The 20367-nt window shown below is 33.7% G+C and overlaps 3 protein-coding genes across 3 annotated transcripts; 1 reads left to right on the top strand and 2 right to left on the bottom strand.

Annotated features, from left to right (window-relative positions):
* The first annotated feature begins 1191 nt into the window (after nucleotides 1-1191).
* On the top strand, nucleotides 1192-2148 carry LOC101555678 (olfactory receptor 52E2). The gene has a single exon (XM_004618315.2). It carries the CDS (start codon nucleotides 1192-1194, stop codon nucleotides 2146-2148), a length of 957 nt encoding a protein of 318 aa, XP_004618372.1.
* Nucleotides 2149-8457: 6309 nt separating this feature from the next.
* LOC101553724 (olfactory receptor 51A4-like) lies at nucleotides 8458-9399 on the bottom strand. Its single transcript, XM_004618235.2, has one exon. It carries the CDS (start codon nucleotides 9397-9399, stop codon nucleotides 8458-8460), a length of 942 nt encoding a protein of 313 aa, XP_004618292.1.
* An 8080-nt stretch (nucleotides 9400-17479) lies between these two features.
* LOC101553460 (olfactory receptor 51G2-like) lies at nucleotides 17480-18421 on the bottom strand. Its single transcript, XM_004618234.1, has one exon. The coding sequence runs from the start codon at nucleotides 18419-18421 to the stop codon at nucleotides 17480-17482; it is 942 nt and encodes a 313-aa protein (XP_004618291.1).
* Nucleotides 18422-20367: the final 1946 nt, after the last annotated feature.

The raw sequence follows: 20367 nt of genomic DNA, 5'->3' as shown, positions 1-20367 counted from the left end.
CTTCTTTATCCCAGCTGCCTTCTTTCCTAGCTCATGAGAAAGGCTTCCAACTATGGGGCAATATTCCTTGTATCTAATATCTTTGGGTGTTAGTTTCATATTTTGTTATTTTATATTCCACGAATGAGTGCAGTCCTTTGGTGTCTATTCCTCTCTTTCTGACTCATTTCACTTAGCATGATGCTCTCCATGTCCATACACTTATTTCCTGGCCCAGTGGTGGTGCCGCCCAAGTACTTTATATTTTCAATGCTACTTTAACACTTCTACAATCCAAGCATCCATAATTCGCCATCACTTTCCCAAGGTCCCTTCTGCTGCACCCCTCCATCTCCTTGCAGCTTCAATTCACTGTTCTGTCAGAACTATCTGAAGATTGGTTTTCTTCGCTTATTACCTATTCCCTTGTTTTGTTTCATTATTGCCTACATATGAACAAAATCATTTGTATACACGCATAGTGAAATACTACCAGCTATGAGAAAAAGTGAAATTTTTCAATTCTCTGAAATGTATTGAATTGGAGTAAATTGCGTGAATCAGAAGGATAAAAAACATCCCACTAACTTTAGCTTTATTCCACTTAAATTTTTGAAATCAGTAAAGGCTATATCAATAGGTATAAGATTATCCATAAAACTCCATTCAGCCATCATATTTTTGAAGTTACTATTATCCTTGGGATCTTACAAAATATATTTTCAACAATTATCTAAAATATGTTTAGATGTCCATAAAAATATGTTTTATATGCATGATAAATTACATCCTTTTTGTCTTTATTCCCCAATCTACTAAAATTTTATCATATTCTTTGTCTATATTTGTGTTCCATCATTTGTTTATATGTCTTTTAAAAAGAATACTTTATAATATTTACCTTCAGAATCATATATCATTGAATGGCAAGGAATACCTCATTTTCATTTACTTTATTTGCAATCACATAGTATCTGTATTTTCTCTTAAAAAAATTAAAAAGGTAGATTACTTTTGCATCTAGCAAGCAAATATACAAATATTTCTGAAAAAAACTCTCATTAACTGAATAACTTTCATATATGGTTACTGGTGAAAAAATTGTTTTGGTAATATTTTGCTAATTTCTGTTCATATTATCTTTAGGTCTCCAAAGTTACAGAAAGCTATAGACATATTGCATTTCTGAAGACTTATGCATTTCCAAACAGGATGTCACTATCCAATGAAACACAGTACCATGTCTTCTTCTTGCTGCTGGGAATTCCAGGATTGGAAGCATTTCATATCTGGATTGGCCTACCCTTTTGTGTTGTGTACATGATTGCACTCTTTGGAAACCTCACTATTCTCTATGTGATTCAAGCTGAGAGCAGCCTACATCAACCAATGTTTTATTTTCTGGCCATGTTGGCTAGCATTGACTTGGGTCTCTCCACAGCTACCATCCCTAAGATGCTTGGGATCTTCTGGTTCAACCTCAGAGAGATCTTCTTCGAAGCCTGCCTTACCCAGATGTTTTTCATTCACAAATTCACACTTATGGAATCAGCAGTCCTTTTGGCAATGGCTTATGACCGCTATGTGGCCATCTGCAATCCACTTCGATACAGCACCATTCTCACCAATAAGGTTGTTTCTCTAATTGGTCTTGCTGTATCAGCGAGGGCATTTATTTTTACCACTCCATTTGTATTTCTGATTTTGAGGTTGCCTTTCTGTGGGAATCATGTCATTCCCCATACCTACTGTGAACACATGGGTCTTGCTCGACTCTCCTGTGCCAGTATCAAGATTAATATTATATATGGCTTATGTGCAATTTGTAATCTTGTGTTTGACATGATAGCAATTGCCCTGTCTTATGTTAAAATCCTTCGTGCTGTATTTCGTCTTCCTTCTCGAGAGGCTCGACTCAAGTCCCTCAGCACATGTGGGTCACATGTATGTGTAATCCTTGCTTTCTACACACCAGCCCTCTTTTCATTTATGACACACCGTTTTGGCCGAAATGTTCCCCGCTATATTCACATTCTCTTGGCTAATCTTTATGTTGTAGTGCCACCAATGCTTAATCCTGTCATATATGGAGTCAGAACTAAACAGATATATACCAGTGTAAAGAAAATATTACTACATAAGGAAGTAGTAGAAAAAGGAGGACATTAGTAATGAATGCTAATATATACTTGTATGGAATGTAAGTCGATGAATGATTCATAAAATTACTTTAAGACGTTTCTCTGCTCACTTTCTTATATATTAAAATGTGTTCAAATTCCCCATTTCTCTGACCACAATCCAAAAGAATTTGCTGTTTTCTCCTTGTTTCTTTATAATTTTACCTAAACATTTATGCCATATTTTATTTTCTATATACATATCTGACATTTTATATTAAAATTTGTATGTATCCATATCTACTAGATATATTGATATATATATATATTTTGCTTTTTTGGGGGTGTGTGTCACACGTGGTGATACACAGGGGTTAATCCTGGCTCATGCACTCAGAAATTACTCCTGACAGTGCTCAGGGGACCATATGAGATGCTGGGAATTGAACCCAGGTTGGTCACGTGCAAGGCAAACGTCCTACCCTCTGTGTTATTGCTTCAGCCACCTTTTTTTAAATGTAATTATTTTTCAGTGTATACTTTCATAAGCTCCAGATATTGGAAATAGCATGATGAGTAGACTATTTCCCCAAATTTTGCACAGTTTAAAATTAAAAATCAAACACAAATTATGAAATGTTTTTCTTTTTCATCTAATATCTTGATTATTACATTTTTTTATATTCATAAATATCAAAAATTTAAATATGAAACAGTTCTAACATTTTATATACTACCAAGTAAATGTACATTTGATATAATTGTAATTTTATCTATTAAATTGCTTAGTTTTTTTAATACAATAAATCACTTTAAATAAATAAGAAATAAATTACTTATTATTTAATAAGTTCTAGACACTGACAAGGGTGGCTCCAAAACAAAACAAAAGTTAAGCAGATGAAGATCACTTAAAAGTGCATGAAAGATGCAAGATGCCTTCTGTCACCACATGCCCCACTAATAATATCATAGGTTCTGGTCCTAGATGTTCCTTGTCATGAACTCGGAACAGAAGCACCCTTTTGCCAGGAAAGAACACTGAAACTGCATGTTTATTCAGCTCCAGGCCCCTGAACACTTAAAGGAACACACATGCACACACACATTCACACACATACACACAAACATGAACACACATTAACGAAATAGTTGGTAAATCAAACTATGTTCCAAAATTACATAATGTTACATATTATTTAAATATGAATAGGGAGAGAGCATATATTTAAATACAGAATATATTTATCAACAAATTACGTGCATTGTGTTTGGTGATGGACTGGAGCAATAGATAACACAGTGGTAGGGCATTCGCCTTTCACGAGGCTGACCCATGTTTGATTCCTCTGCCCCTCTCTTAGAGCCTGGCAAGCTACCGAGAATATCACACCTGCACGGCAGAGCCTGGCAAGCTACCCATGGCATATGGGATATGCCAAAATCAGTAACAATAAGTCTCACAATGAGAGATGTTACTGGTGCCCGCTCGAACAAATCGATGAGCAATGGGATAACAGTGACAGTGACAGTGTTTAGTGATAGGGAAGTAATCAGATATATTCTCCATGAAAGTTATCTATCTTAGAGCAAATATACATGTATAAATAGTGCTGCTCTAAACTATGTATAATAGAAATGAACATAAATTTATAAAATTATGTAAATTTAAAAGTATTTTATTAAATATTGTCTTATTATGTTCCGCAAAGCAGTCTAGAGCATGGTGTTGGCTGGGTAGTGGAGGTAGTGGAGGTCGGCCGATGAGGTATTTATCTGGCCCTGGTAAGGTGGGGTCATCTAGGCATGATCCCTGGGACACCGGAGATTAGCGGAAGCAGGCAGAGGACATCTGTTTCAGTGTCTAGTTGAGCCTGGAAACCAAGGTCACTAAGTTCTGCTTTACCTGGTTCTGTGGGGCTCCATTCATGCATGAGCTTCAGCCCGAATGTCCAGATAGCGGTCTGGAGTGTGGCAGTGGCTGGGTATTGGAGGTCATCCCTGGGTATCAAGATTTTAAATATGTTCCATATATATCAAATTCCATGAAAAGAATAAATAATTAATATAGTGGAGAACTTTTGTATGGGTTCTGCCAATGAATATTTCAAATATTTTAGTCTTCTTTAATATCATTCAGTATATGATAATATTTTCCTGAAGATCTATGATCACTGTGAAATAATCTTAATTAAGATTTTGTTATGCCTAGTATAATACAGTGCTATCTTCATATTCTTTTCAACTTTTTACTTTTGATTGGTATTTGGCCCATATAAATAGTTCTCATTGAACCCTTATAAATAAGTCAACCAAGTAAGTCTTAACTGTTCTCAAGACTTATCCTGACTCTGTGCTCAGGGATCGCTCCTGGCAGTACTCAGGGAACTGTATGTGATACAAGAGATCAAAATGGTATCAGCAACATTCAAGTTCAGTGCCTTAGCCCCTATACTATCTCTCTGATCTGATGATGTCTTCACATTCTAAGAATTCCAAATAAAATTCTTTCAGACCAATATATCAATTGGCTTTTTGTATCATTTTTCTTAAATTATATTCTTGGTGTGATTTATCTCATGAATGCCATTCAATGATATATATGAAAGTTTAGTAGAAAATGTTTGCTTTGTATACATTTATTTCATATAATTTTATTTATTTCTGCAAAGTTTCATTTTACAAAAACATCTAGAATAAAGAACATTTTCCTTTTTTCACTTTTACTTTCATTTGTTATAGTGATACTGATGCCACCATAGGGATTGGTACATTTTCCAATTGACAATGATATTAAATTTAAAGGTAACAGTGCCATGATTAATACCTATTTATTCCATATTCTACATCGTTTCGTCACCATATATGTTAGCTTTATTTGAAATGCTTATATAAGGGCTAGAGAGATAGTACACTGGGTACTTTCCAGGAATGAGTGCCACCAGGAGTGATCTTTGAGTATAGAACCAGGAATAAATCCTGAGCATCACCAGGTGTGGTCTAAAAGTAAATTTAAAAGCAAGGAAACAAAAAAACCCTTGAAATAATTATAGAGGCATAACTGACAGAGAACTTGAGATGCTAATAATCTCATTTTAAAGTCTCCTAGTTTTATAATTTCTACTCCATATTTATCTGTCATTCTAATATCTTACCTCAATATGCTTACTCTTCTTAAAATAATGTAATTTAGTTTAATGTCATAAGCAGTGTAACTCTCTTATTAATACAAAAACTTTAAATGGAAAGTTAATATTAATCATTGCACTGTTTATAAGTAGTTCTAAGTTGATTGAGAAAACATTTGATGAAAGCCTGATTTGATCTTAACATATGATAATTTTCATGGTTTTGTGACTTCTGAATAGTATTTTTGCTAATGTTTCATTTACTAAAATAAATGTATTAGTTGAACAAGCCCTATATTGATTTTCCAAAAAATATATAGTTGATTCTTTGCTTTTCTAGTATTTATTTTATTTACAACTTCAAAAATGGCTAAAATGTCTGTGCTTTTTAACAAGTATGCAACAAATAACTAGCATGTTCTAGATAGCTTTAAAGCCCCAAATAAACATAAAAGATAATACCTTTCTTTCAATTTTCTTCCATAGCAATATTTTATATAAACAATAAAGGAATAATACTGCTATTAGGGCCATAATAATGGTCCATAAAAGATGCAATCTAAGCTTAAATTAGTGACATAAAACTCAACATGAAAGTTAATAGATATAATTTATAAAATTTATTGCAGACACTTGAAAATTAAAAATGAATGCAATATTTTCTTGCAAATATGCTTTCATTTAATTTTAGTTATTGAGATGATGTGAAGTTATTTCTCCAATTATAATTCATAATACTAGAGAACATGTTGAACAATTTACTTTAAAAGCAAAACTCATATATGTGCACAACAGATGTGTGTGAAATAACATCTTTAGCCTCTGTTGGTAATTCCTGAATTATTAGAGTCATGAATTTTTATTCCAACGTGAATCCTTTACATATAAAATACAGAATACACCAAGGAAACATGAAAACATTTATCAGGGTTTTGGTTCTTGATTATTAAACTCTGCATGAAAGTTCCTCAGTGAGCAGTCTCAGAGGAGTTGTTAGTCAGTGGAGTGACTTGGAGTTTCTCAGGTCACTTTAGAAAGTTAGTTTCATGGGTCAGGGAGACAGTATAGTAGGTAAAATACTAGCCTTGCATGCAGCTGACTTGTTTTTGATCCAAGCCTCACATAGCGTCTGCCCCATACCCCTTCCCCTACTCCAGTCCACCAGGAATAATACCTGAATGAAAAGCCAGGAGTAAGTTGTGTGCAAACTTGGTTGTGACCACAAAACAAAAAGAAACCAAAAAAAAAAAAAAGAAAGAAAAGAAAAAGTTAATTTCAGGATTAAGTGCCCCCACCACGTGGAGGGGAGGGGAGAAGAGGAGGAGAAGAAGGAAAAGAAGAAGGAAAAGGAGAACAAGGCAAATACTAGTGTTTAAATGTTCATTATTTGGTGATCAAATAAAATGCTATATATGTTCATATAATGGATTTATTCAGCAATTAAAAAAGGGAACAAACTATGGTCACATTCTACAATTTATGAATAAGGACCAAGGATAAAAGCAGTATATGTGAAAGAAATCATAAATAAAAGATGGTAGTGTATATGAATTCATTTAAATTAAATCTTCCTATAAAGGCAAATCTATAGAAATAGTATCAAACCAAATAGGTCGATGAATAGATTTATGCTAGGAATGAGGATGCTAGGAATGGATGACAAAACCTAGCATTATACCAACTTGTAAAGGAGAAGTTTTTATAAAGCTAGCTCTTTAGTACCTACAAAGTAGACCAGAGAAGGGAGGATTTGGAATCAAGAGGCATTAAACTGAAAACTGGCACACAAAGGTTGATTTAACAATACATGAAAATGGCATGGACTTCTGAATTGAAAAGGTTTTTGCATGAAGGTTAAAAAATAAAAGTAACTGTGGCTTGAGTGAAGGTGCAGTGGGTGGAACACTTGCCTTGCATGGGCACAACGTGTGTTTGTTCACACATCCAATCTGGTCACCTGAGACTGCCAGGGTGATCCCTGAGCCCTTGAGCACCACTGGGTGTGGCCCCAAAACAAAAAACAACAAAAACAGACAAGCAAAGAGTGCAGCTCCAAAACTTTTTTTTTTTTTTTTTTTTTTTTTTTGCTTTTTGGGTCACACTTGGCAATGCACAGACAGGAGTTACTCCTGGCTCTGAACTCAGGAATTACCCCTGGCGGTAGGGGACTATAGAAGATGCTGGGAATCGAAAATCCGGGTTGGCCGCCTGCAAGGCAAACACCCTACCCACTGTGCTATCGCTCCAGCCCCTCCAAAACATTTTTAGCCCTGAGAACTGCAGGGTAGTTGGGTATTAGAGGTGGTTTGAAGGTCAAGGAAACATTCGGTTTATCCACCCAGTAGTGGAAAATTGAAATTTTTAAGTGATGTTACAATACTAAGTTTCAGCCCACTCTAACTATAGTTGGCATACAAGTTATTTTAAATATTTGATGAATTAATTCATTATTTAAGAATGTTTCTTAGTGTTCTTTGAAACTGTTCTTTAATATCCATGGCCAGGGAAAACAGGAGTTAAGAGGACTGGTCAGTGGTTGGATCTAACCACAAGTGTGTATGGGACTGAGAGTAGGTAAAATAGAGAAGAGACCAGTATGACAATAACAGCTGGGAATAATCACACTGGACAAGATTTGAGGGTTAAAAGTAGGTAAAGGTATTTTCTTGATAATCTTTTAGTGGGCTGGAACGATAGCACAACAGGTAGGGTTTTTGCCTTGCAGGTTCGAATCCTCTGTCCCACTCAGAGAGCCTGAAAGCTTCTGAGAGTATCCTGTCCACATGGCAGAGCCTGGCAAGCTACCTGTGGCATATTTGATATGCCAAAAACAGTGACATCAAGTCTCACTTGGAGACGTTACTGGTGCCCGCTCGAGCAAATGGATGAATAATGAGATGCAATGCTACGGTACGACATATAAAATACATTGAAATTATCTAAATATGTTCAAGATTTGCTAATCAAGATGGTTTTGATAGACTGTATAAAGATATAAAAAAGATAAAGGAAAAGGAACAAAGTTATAAGTACTTAAATCAATTTAAAGCTAAAACCTAAGCATCTATCTTAGAATGTTGTTTCCTTATTTAACAATTGTTCATGATTTACTGGGCATATGAAACATACTGTTGCATTTAATCTGACATTTAATTGTCAAACTAAGTTCTCTACATTTGTTCAGAAATTGAAACATGAGCTGGACTTTCCTTTAAAGCTGAATTTTCCCATCAAACTTGTTTATCACATAATTTTGCAAGGATCAGATTTCTAATATGCTGACTTTTAACAGAGTACACAATTGGATTCATTAAAGGGGGAACCAGAAGAAAAGTATCAGCTATTATTGCCTTAATAACTGGAGAAACATGTTTGGCAAAGCGGTGAATAATTGCCAGAGCGACTATAGGCACATAAAATATCAGTACAGCACAGATGTGGGAAATGCAAGTGTTGAAAACCTTGAGGCGACCCTTTTGTGAGGCAATTCCTAGAACAGTTTTTAGAATCAACATGTAAGAGAGAGAAATGCAGCACAAATCTAAAAAAGCTGTTAGCGCCACACACATGCCGTAGATGATATTGACCCTGTTGTCAGAACAGGCCAGCTTCATGACATCCTGGTGGAGGCAGTAGGAGTGGGACAGCAGACTTCTCTTACAGTATTTCAGCCTCTTCAGAATGAAAGGGAAAGGAAAAACTAATAAGATACTTTTGATTGTGAATATAAGGCAGACTTTAACAACTCTACCAGTGGTCAGGATAGAAGTATATCTCAGAGGATTGTAGATGGCTATAAAACGATCCACGGACATGATAAGAAGAACTGACGACTCCATGGCTGAGAATCCATGAATGAAAAACTCTTGAGCAAAGCAGGCATCAGCAGAAATGCCAGTGGCATTGAACAAGAAGATTCTCAGCATGGTTGGAAGGGAGGAGAGGGACAGTCCCAGGTCAGAGAAGGCCAGCAGGGAGAGGAAATAATACATAGGTTCATGCAGCGCGGTCTCTGTTTTTATGAAGAAAAGAATGGTGCAGTTCCCCAGGATGGCAATGAGGTACATGAAGCAAATTGGGAAGGAAATCCAAAGGTGAGCATGCTCCATCCCTGGAATCCCAATGAGGAAGAAAGTGGAGATTTCCACATCAGAAGTGTTTATGATTGACATTACAGGAACTTGAGGCGTTCTGATTATGGTTATTAGAAGAGCCTTCCTGCGTTACAGAAATTACTTAGCTTTAGTTTTGCTATATCTTGAGTTCTTTGATCAGTGTAAATCTTGAAATTCCATTAATACTACAGTAAAAGTTAGGACTAGAACATTTATTTTAAAAAATAGAAGAGATAATTATCAGACCTGCATGGAGGCCCGGATGTTTCTGAGTACGTCATGGTCCCAGAACACCAATGAAAGCAAACCCAAATATCCAAGCAGGAGAAGCCCTTGAGATAATCAAGTGACCAACAAAATAAACCCAGAATGAAATAATATAAATTATAGTAATATCATGATACATAAAACATGGAAATAGTATATATCCCACATATATTTACCAATAAAAATATAAGAAATATTCTAAAATCTTTCTTTGGTGTCAACACACAGGAAGGAATCTGACGTTTCTCAGTCTCTGTTTCTTATAACATATTTTATTAGATCATGGCATGATAGATTTAGAAAGTGCATGCTTTAATACTGGTTCACATTAAAATGTACATAAAATGATTCACTACAACTCCAATGCAGTCAATGATACATAATTTTTATTTGGTTAGGGGGCCATCTGACTGCCTCAGGGCTTACTACTAGCTTTATGTTCAGGGATCACACCTGTCAGGGTCCAGGAAATTATGTGGGGTGACAGGGATGACATCTGGGTCAGCCATACACAAGCTAATGCCCTACCCATTGTACAATCACTCTGGCCCCCTATAATATAAAAGGTTTTTAGAAACTGCATTCTTTAAGAGGTGATGAACAATTGAATATTGGTGTGCAAAAGAAAGCGCATGTTTGTGGGTTTGAGGAACTGAGGGCAGTCCAGTATAAATGGGAAGCAGCTGCTAATTGCAAACAGTCATTATAGTCTGATTCTGTGAAAGCACCAAAATCTATTTACAGTTTAATTTAAAATCATGAATTTTATGCTAGTTAAGAAAAAGAGCATATTCAATCTCAGATATATAGACCTTCTTTTCTGTTATATGCAAAATTTACGACTTAAAAATGGCACCAAAATTTCTTTTATTTTAAATTTAGTTATACTGCATGATTTTTGCTTCACGATCATATTAAAGAAGCACATAAAAAAAACTGCATAGACTTTAGAGATATATTTTTATTTACAAATAATAATTTATTATTTATAGTATAAGGATTAAAATTATAATAGAGCCAAAGTTAATATTTTATATTTGTTAGATAATATCATCTAGAATGCTGAAAATGGAACTTTTTACAATGGAAGCATAGTCAAAAGAATTAAAATTCCTACAGAATGCTATTGAATAGACCTTGTTATATGAAATAGACATGCAGTTTTTGATAAAAAAAAAAGTCTTCCATTATTGGAAATGTTTTTCTCTATATACTTCCAAAACTTAAACACAGTAGGAGAATAAATAATGTGAATTTTTCTATATAAAAGACAGAACATAGATAAAATACTAAATATTCCTTTGTTAAAAGCACAGTGCAAAGAAATATGCATTTAGCATATGTATTTTAATTTTGTGCAAATTCCTGATTAACAGGGAATTTATACTACCTTATATTAAGCTATATAAGTCAACTGTTTGTTATGCTCTCTTGTTTTTTTTTTGTTGCCTTACCTCACAAATGTTGCAAAAGTCTTCTGGAATTTTTTGTTAGGTAAATCAATACTCATTTTTTTCTTTGTTCTCTTTCGCAAACAAAAAATTTGGTCATAGTCTTTCCCCTACCTTTTTTTTGGTACATATCAGTTTCTGTCTGTCTTTCTCCTGAATAATTTTCTTGCTTATGGAATCACCATCTCTAAATTGTTACATATACTTTCTGTTTCTGACTTGCTACTCCTGCTCTCACTTCTTTTGAGCATCAGAAATGTTTCCTGAGTTTAAGATAACTTCCCTAAATTGAATGCTTTCCTTAGTTTAACTGATGTCTCTAATTTGTTCAGTAGCAATTTCATGATAAATATATCTGCAGAAAAAAATTAAAACTTTTAAATAAATGAGAATGAAATAATCCAATAATAATTAGAAGTTAAAGAAAGAATTCTAAAAACAATTAGCATGACAAAAGAAAAATAGACCCGATTTATACAGAAATTATTGAATTTATTATTAGAAGCACTCACTATTAGTACCAATTATATTATATGTCTAAACATTTTGTTGTTTTTGTTACAAATTCGCTTCCTGCCAGGGACAATGTTTATCTTCCGGTAATATTAAGTAAGTTATTCCTACTCTATTTTAACAGAAGTCAGAATGACTGTTAATCTCTAAATTAAAAACCTGACTTACATAAAAGCTCTGCCCTCAGTCATGTCACTCTACACATATTCTCAACATCTTAAACATGCTCTCCAATATAAATACTCTGTGAGCTGAGTAGCCTTAAACACATGCCTTACAACCCTTGTTTATATCTTATTGCTTAAATTAATAATAATATGAAATGAAAGAATATAGACACTTATGAAAAACAACAATTTATTTAAGTTATCTTTACATTTTTATAATGGCATGATTTTATTTTATAGAGTAGTATAGGATAGGATAGGATTTAATTTCTGTTCATTGCCATAAAATTTGCACAATATTTATTATTTCTTCTGTTTGGGAACGAGTCATTTCTGATGTCGTTGGTTTACTTTTCTTTTTCTGAATCTTGCTTATCTAATGAAGACAAAGATTAATCCACAAATTTTTGATCATGGAAAATTAGAGTTGTAACAGTCTTTAATGGATATTTGTTGATAATATTGAAGTGTTTTATTCTTCATTTAGCCTATGATACCTTAGCTATATGATATCTTAGCAATACTTCTATATTGATATAGATATTAATTTGATATGTATTGAAAGAAATAAAAATCATATCCTCAACTTGGAGTTCTCCATCTTAAAAATAAATCATTAAGTGTAACTTGCACAAAATACACACTTAGATGGTTTCTTAAAATCCATAGTCATAAATAGATTCTTATTTTAGCATTCAAGCTGTTTTGCTGTTTATCAAAAAAGAATTGGGTAGACGTTAGAAATTAATTAGAATCATGTTGAATTAGGGTATACCATAGAGAAAGTGTGTGGTGATAATTGCTCTCTGACTAACAAGTCTATTTCAGTGTCCCACAAACTGTGTCCAGAAATAAGTCATACCAACATATTTCACACAGAAAATATGTCACCTCAGAGTTAGATGGAAGTATCTAACTTTAATTTTTTTCTGCACCTGATGATAAGAAGCAGAACGTACTTGATTTCTGTGCTTAGCCAGACCATGAAACGTGTTCATACTTTCAAAGGTATTATTGGGTTAATTATAAGATTAGAGTACTAGTATTCATCCTAATTATGAAATAGCAAAGACAGATATATTTTTTCTTGGAAATGATGAAGTAGTTCAAATGCTACAGGTAACTGTGAACATAAGAAACCTTACCAGAAAGTGAACAAGTAGTCATGGGACCAGAGATGAGAAGAATCAGAAAATAGAGTTGATATAAGTCATCAGAATTTCACTGCTACTCGGTAGCATCAATTTACCCTTTATCCTAATCTATTGAATTTATGCACATCTCCCTAAAGCTTCCTGGACCCAGAATCCTCTGAGGAAATTATAACTCTGCAAATCAACCCTCAAGGGAATCTGAAGAACACAAGTAAAAAGAAAACAACCTTCTAAAAAGAAAAAAATTATTTTTTGCATAAAACCATTTTAAGTTTCCTTTGATTTCCTATTCGAGATTATGCCCCTTATTTGTGTAGTAGAGCACGCCATACAGTTAATCATAGAAAAGTTTTGTAGTATATAACAGTATGCTTTCATGTATACACACAATCCACTAAATTACATCCCTTTAAAGCGATAGGTATTAGGACTGGAGAGACAGTACAGTGGGTAAGACACTTATCTTGCTTGAGGCCAGTATGGGTTAAAGCCCAGCATGCTATATAGTCCCCTGAGCCCTGTCAGGAGTGATCCTTGAGCATAAAGCCAGGAGTCATTTCTAAGCATGACCAGATATGACCTCACACTGGCCCCCCGTTCACCGAAAGCCCCAAGTTGATAGGTATTATGTATTATATAAAACAAGTAATCCACTTAAATACCCATCATCATATGTCTGGATAAAGAAGCTATGGTAAATATACTCAGTGAAATAATAGATAATTTTTAAAAATGAAATTCTGGTTTTAGGGACAGAACAGAACTTGAAGTAGTTATGTTTAGTGAAGTAAGGAAGTAAAAGACAACTAGTAAATGACTTCACCCATGTGTAGAATATAAATAATTAAAGAAAATCAATTTCATTTAAGAAATCAATCGTGGTTACTGGTGAGAAAGTATAAGTGCGATTAGAGAAATGGTAGATGTGACTTTAGGGTGGTGTAATGACACTAGAAATTGATGTTAGGTTTATTCATATCATAAGTGGGAATCTATATCCCTGAAATTCTATAGTAGTCTATAGAGATCAACAATGTACAGTTTAATGGGGCATGGTACCATGTTTACCTCCCTTTGAAATGTACAAGACAGAAATCGAACTACCCTGCCTTGATAACTAAATGAATACATAGAAAAGAAACATTGAAATAAATGAATTTATATCTTACTATTTATAAAGCACTTCCATACAGTATGTATGTGAGTATGTGTGCGTGTTACTGCATGTATGTAAGCAGCAATGCCAATTGTTTTTACTTGGTGAAAGTAGAGGCTTAGCTCAAAGGTCCTTACTATGTGTTGAAAAGAGTCGACTTAACAAGGAGAAATCTTTAAGAACTTTGTTATCTCTATTAAATTTATCCTGTGTTCATAAAATTGTGTGGTATAAATTTGCAAATGAGCACAGAGTGTATGACGCAATTATGTTAATTTTTAGTGTACATATTCACAAGTTTTGTAAAGAAAGCACCTTCTTTTTCTAAAATTATTTTTATTGAATCACCGTGAGAGAGTTACAAGCTTTCATGTCTGGTTTACAATCTCACAATGATCAAACACCCATCCCTCCACCAGTGCACATTCCCCACCACCGATTTCCCCAGTATAGCCCACCCTTTACCACCCTCCCCCTGCCTCCATGGCAGACAATATTCCCCATACTCTCTCTCTACTTTTGGGCATTATGGGTTGCAACACAGACACTGAGAGGTCATCATGTTTGGTCCATTATCTACTTTCGGCACACATCTCCCATCCCAACTGGTTCCTCCAGCCATCATTTTCTTTTTTTTAATTTATTTATTTAGTTAGTTTTTAATTTTATTGAATCACCGTGAGATAGTTACAAGTTTTAAGCCATCATTTTCTTAGTGATCCCTTCTCTATTCCATCTGCCTTCTCCCCTCCGCTCATGAAGCAGGCTTCCAGCTAATAGGGCAATCCTCCTGGCCCTGGTATCTACTGTCCTTGGGTGTCAGCCTCATGTGATGTTATTCTATACTCCACAAATGATTGCAGTCCTTCTATGTCTGTCCCTCTCTTTCTGACTCATGAAGAAAGCACCTTCATGCTAATAAAACCACATTGTTTCTTTCTAGGGCTAGGATTTGTCTATTAAATTTCCTATGTCAACTTCTGTAGATTACAAAATGTTTTGTATACTTTGGCTGCATTTAACTTTGGATGTGTCTGAAAGGTGTTTTCATATGAATCAGAACACAAATTTCTGGGCTTGGTAAAACAGCTTTCTCTTCTCTATATAGGTATGAGAACTCAAAAATATTCAAAAATGGAAAAAGTCTAATCTTCCTGTCTGATTGCTACAACTATGAGACCAGTTTTTGTCCTGTCGTCTTGATTCTGTTCCTCATGGAGCATTATTGAGCACTTACAGCTCAGCTTCTCTATCTAGTCATCAGCATATATTGGATGTATCGTTCTTTATATGGCAGATTGAGACACAATGCAATCTTCATAAATGCATTAGCCAGTTTTGCATAGCAGTTCCTTATAAACAGATAACTAGCTTTAATATATTTAGATTTTACTATATTAAATATATTCTGGAAAATTCTAATATAATGGAATTGTCAAAATTAAACCAAAATACTCAACTTCTATGGTCACAGATATCCAGCTCTGTATTATTTGATTGATGCTATTTTTAATTAGAACATTAAGTTAATATATTATTATTTCCATATGTGGGCCATTATGTTTGCACAAGTTTGAGAAACTTTCAGAAACATTAACTCTAGTCTGTGTAAGGAGTACAGAACATTAGGACTAGTTTTAAAGTCTTTTATGGCTTCATAGTTCATCTTATCTGTATCTAACAAAAACTGGATGTGGTTTTGCAAGATGTTCAAATAAGGGATTCTCTAAGTAGTTCTAGATTTTTTAGGGGAACATTTAAAGTAAATTGAGTGTGTCTGGTCCCTGTGCGTATGAGCTACAGGTTCATTCTATAATATTATACAAATAAATACAAATGGTTCTTCTTTAACTCATTTAATTTGCATAGAAAGAACTATTCATAAAATTCAGAAAATATAAGATGAAATTTAAATTTGTTAATAAATCGTCACCATATGCCATGTATTTTGTGATTTCATTCATGTAAAAGATAATAGGGAAATTTCAGCTCAAGGGAAATTCATTACCAGCTGCTTACAACTAGTTTAAAAATATGGAATTAAGATAATATTAATAATTTAAGGGAAACCAAATTTGATTAGTATTAGAAATATCTACTTACATATTAAGAATTATATATTAAGAATTATATATTAATAAAGAATCATTAAGCTATGCACTATAGTGACTGAAATATTTGATATATAACTATCTCAGAAAGCTGTAAATAATCCTTAGAAAATAACTCCAAAGTTTTTTTGGGGGATGTGGGGTGATGGGTCTCATTGATGGTGCTCACAACTTACGACTGGCTCTGTGCTTTGGGCTCCCACATGGTAGTACTCAAGGGACTCAAGTCGTGGAGAGATCAATCCTGGTTTGACCACATGCAAATCATATACTTTACTTGCTGTATTATCTGCTTGGCCTTGCAAAATATATATTTTAGGTACAGTGATGGGTTAAAATAAACAATACTAACTAATCCTAACCAAGAGAAATCTATAGATGTTATATTCATTTAGAAAAGACATAAAATCAGAAAAATATTTAAAAATAGACACATTATACCAAAATTAAATAATTGTTTATTTTAAAAGATATATCAGATATTCACATCTAGTTAATTAACAGAGCATCAAGTAAACTATTATAAAACTGATGAAACATTAAACTCAATAAATTTGTTTCAATATTTGGATCATTTCACATATTATTTTGCTTAACTGACAAAAAAACAAAAAATGAGAAAAATATATTTCAGAAATATGCAGACTATTCAGAATATAATGGTCCTACTATAATTTTGATACAGAAAAATAATGATTTACATGTTATTTATAAGCTACACACATCTCTTCAATTACTTTGCCTCAACTTGCATTCCATATCTATATCTAAGAATATGCTGAGATTCATTTGATTTGCCGTGTCATCTTTGGGTAATTCTTTCCTGTTGGAAATGTTTTTCTCAGCAGAATAGATTACTTAAGCATATCAAAATATTTTCATAAGAAGCACAATAATATGGGGAAATATTGTTGACATAGAATACAGAGTCTATTATATTGACCAAGAGTCATCTAAAAGTCTAAAAATATTTTTGACAAGGAGGATCTTCACAACGTATAATGAATACCTTCATTATACCACTGATCAAATGACTCTAAGTTGTATAAATATTCATTATTATTATTAAAAACTGAAGCCCTAGGTAAAGAATTCCCTAATTTGAATATAGGGATCCACATATCTAAAATGTTAATATGAATATATATTTTTAAAAGGATGCCTTTATATTCTATATTAAATATATAGGGTTTTCAAACATTTATATAGCCTCTAAAAGACTACATATGATGGTAATATTTAATTCAAAATCCACATTAATTTAAACTACCACATAAAGATAATGTCAAAAAAAAGATTTTTTTAAAGTCTCTTTCACCTAAAGTTTTTGTTTCTTGAATTTCTTGAGGATTCTATCACGGATCTGCTTAGTTTTGACACTATAGACAATGGGATTCATGAAAGGTGGAACTAGCAAGTAGACATTGGCCATGAGCACATGCACAATTGGAGAAGCATTCTGCCCATAACGACGAATCATGGATAGACCAATCATTGGTGTGTAGAAGGTAAGTACAGCACAGATGTGGGAGATACAAGTATTAAGTGCTCTTACCCTCTCTGTCTTGGATGCTATACTCAACACGGTGGCAAGGATGAGAATATAGGAAAGAAGAAGGAGCACTGAATCAAGCCCCATAGAGAAGACAACTACCATCAGTCCATAGATGCTGCTGACCTTGCGGTTGGATACAGTTGTCTTTATGAGGTCCTGATGCAGACAGAAAGGGTAGGAAAGTATATTTATGGGTCTATATTTGAGTCTCTTTAAAAGGAAAGAAGCTGGAAAGACCAGAGTTAAGGCTCTCCCAGCAATAGCCAAACCAATGCCAATGATTACACCATTAGTTAGAATGGTTGCATAGCGCAGGGGCTCTCGGATTGCAACAAAGCGGTCAAAGGCCATGGCCAACAGTACAGCTGATTCAATAATTGAGAAAACATGGATGAAGTACATCTGGACCAGACAAGCATCAAAGGAGATCTCCCTGGCATGAAACCAAAAGACACTGAACATAGTAGGCAAAGTTGTAGTGGATAGACCCAGGTCAGTTAGCGCCAGCATTGATAAAAAGTAATACATTGGTTGGTGAAGAGAAGGCTCTGTTTTGATTATAAAGAGTATTGTACTGTTTCCTGTAATTGATATGACATAAATCAAGAAGATAGGAAGGGAAATCAAGCCATATTTGCTTTCAAGGCCAGAGAAGCCTGACAAGAGGAAGCGAGGATATAAGGATGAGCTATTGAAGACGGACATTGTGCTCCTGGAAGAACCTTCAGAAGATGGAGAAATAAAAAGGTGGAAAAATTAGTAAGAAACCAATATATCAAGATGAAGCAATGCTTTATTGCATATTGATTGTGCTTACTATTTATTGTATCTCCCCTACTCATTTTATAAGTATCTAAATTTGTTATTTAACAACAAAATTACCTGTCCATTGCATTTTTTAGAAAAACTTCACCTTATATGCAGAAAATTAATAGTTACATATATTTTCCTTTAAAATTAGATAATAGAGACATCTGCAATTAAATAAACTGTTAATTTAATATAAGATCCTGTAAAACAAAACAAGATAACTTGATTCACCGAGATTTGAGAAGACTGATTGAAGGTGAATCTTGAAGTAACTTTCACATGACGAATGTGAGTTGTATCAGAGACAAAGTATTGTGCTGTAAGTTCTGTGTTAAGATACACACATGAAAACATATAGTTCAATGTAACAGAGTATATTTACAGTATAATTAATGGTAAAGAAGCTATGAAATGTAAAGAAATGTAAATGTAAAGAAGCTAAATATCAAGAAATTGTGCTTGTTCATAACTGACAAGACTTTAATAAAAATTTAACCCTTGGAAAATATTAGTACTATTACACTGACAAGTAGACAATATTCAGTGTAAGACATGGTCTAACTCTTGAAGAAGAGAAGACAGAAAATACAGAAGCTAGGATAATATTGTAGCAATAAAAGTGAATGAAAACAAAACATAATAATGACATAAACGCAAAGCAAAGGCAAAACAGATGTAAAACTCTAGAGATAAAAATTAGACTTTCATTAGTGCTAATATGTCAAGAATTTTAACAGTAACAAAGTTTTAGTTATTTAGTATATTGTTGCCACATATTAAAAAAGTAAAGATGTAAAAATTCAGGAATGCCTATCCAAAAGTTCAAATATAAAAGGTAAAAGTAATTCACCTTTGTGAGGATAAATTTTACTAGTGTTTGATGAAAATATTTCAGAATTTTGGCTTCCAGAACAGATTTAAAAATTGGAAATGGGTCTAATAAAGCATTTTAAAGGATGGCAAATTGAACAATATAAGAACAATTTTTCCTTATAATAAAAAGAAAAATCAAAGCAACTACATTATAAAAAAGTCAAAACAGTGAGTTTTTAATAGAAGTATTTTACTTCAGACTCAGTTACTTAATAGATAACATGTGCTACAGGACTCATAGGGGGCAGAATTTAACATAGGATACAGGAAATAAGTGTTATAGTAGGAGCCTTCTAGGTTTCAATAATTTAGCAACCTGACAATCACCCCTTTTCCTAGGTACCAAACATGATTAACACTTTTCACTTAGTTTGTTGTATGTCAAACTATTTCTAAAAGGAGCTGGGGAGTAAATAGCACAGCGGTAGGGTGTTTGTCTTACACATGGCTGACCCAGGTTCGATTCCCAGCATCCCATACGGTCCACTGAGCACTGCCGGGAGTGAACCCCTGTGCATTGGCGATGTGATCCAAAAAGCAAAAAAAAAAAAAAAAAAACCTATTTCTAAAATGTATTTGTCTGCCATCATATCCTGCCCAAAACAGTTGTATTTCACAGTGTACCAACAGATTTAAGTAATGAATTCCCTGACATATTACAGGAATCCAACACTAATATTATGATCTATTTTCTTTATTTTAATGGACAAACACAATAAAACAAGAATAGCTATACATTCTCATCATGTGTTTTTCTTATGCTAATTGTATAACAAATTAAGTAATATTAATATGTTTACAACTCACTCACTATTCTGACTTTTCAGGTAACTAGTTCCTTCTGATATTATTTTATTTAACCAAACGTTAACAGTCATATCTTCACTCAATTCTTTTCTTCTTTCTTACTCCCTAAGGTTTTTCAATATTTTTACTCTTAATCCTAGCTATGTATGATATTTTCTTTT

Source organism: Sorex araneus, chromosome 6 (assembly GCF_027595985.1).
Source record: "Sorex araneus isolate mSorAra2 chromosome 6, mSorAra2.pri, whole genome shotgun sequence".
Classification (NCBI taxonomy): domain Eukaryota; kingdom Metazoa; phylum Chordata; class Mammalia; order Eulipotyphla; family Soricidae; genus Sorex; species Sorex araneus.
Note: the sequence above shows the minus strand (reverse complement) of the source record. Positions and strands in the feature narration are given on the sequence as shown.

Bases quoted from the DNA above. Each gene is read 5' to 3' on its own strand.
- LOC101555678 (XM_004618315.2), top strand. From the start codon at position 1,192: ATGTCACTATCCAATGAAACACAGTACCATGTCTTCTTCTTGCTGCTG.
- LOC101553724 (XM_004618235.2), bottom strand. From the start codon at position 9,399: ATGTCAATCATAAACACTTCTGATGTGGAAATCTCCACTTTCTTCCTC.
- LOC101553460 (XM_004618234.1), bottom strand. From the start codon at position 18,421: ATGTCCGTCTTCAATAGCTCATCCTTATATCCTCGCTTCCTCTTGTCA.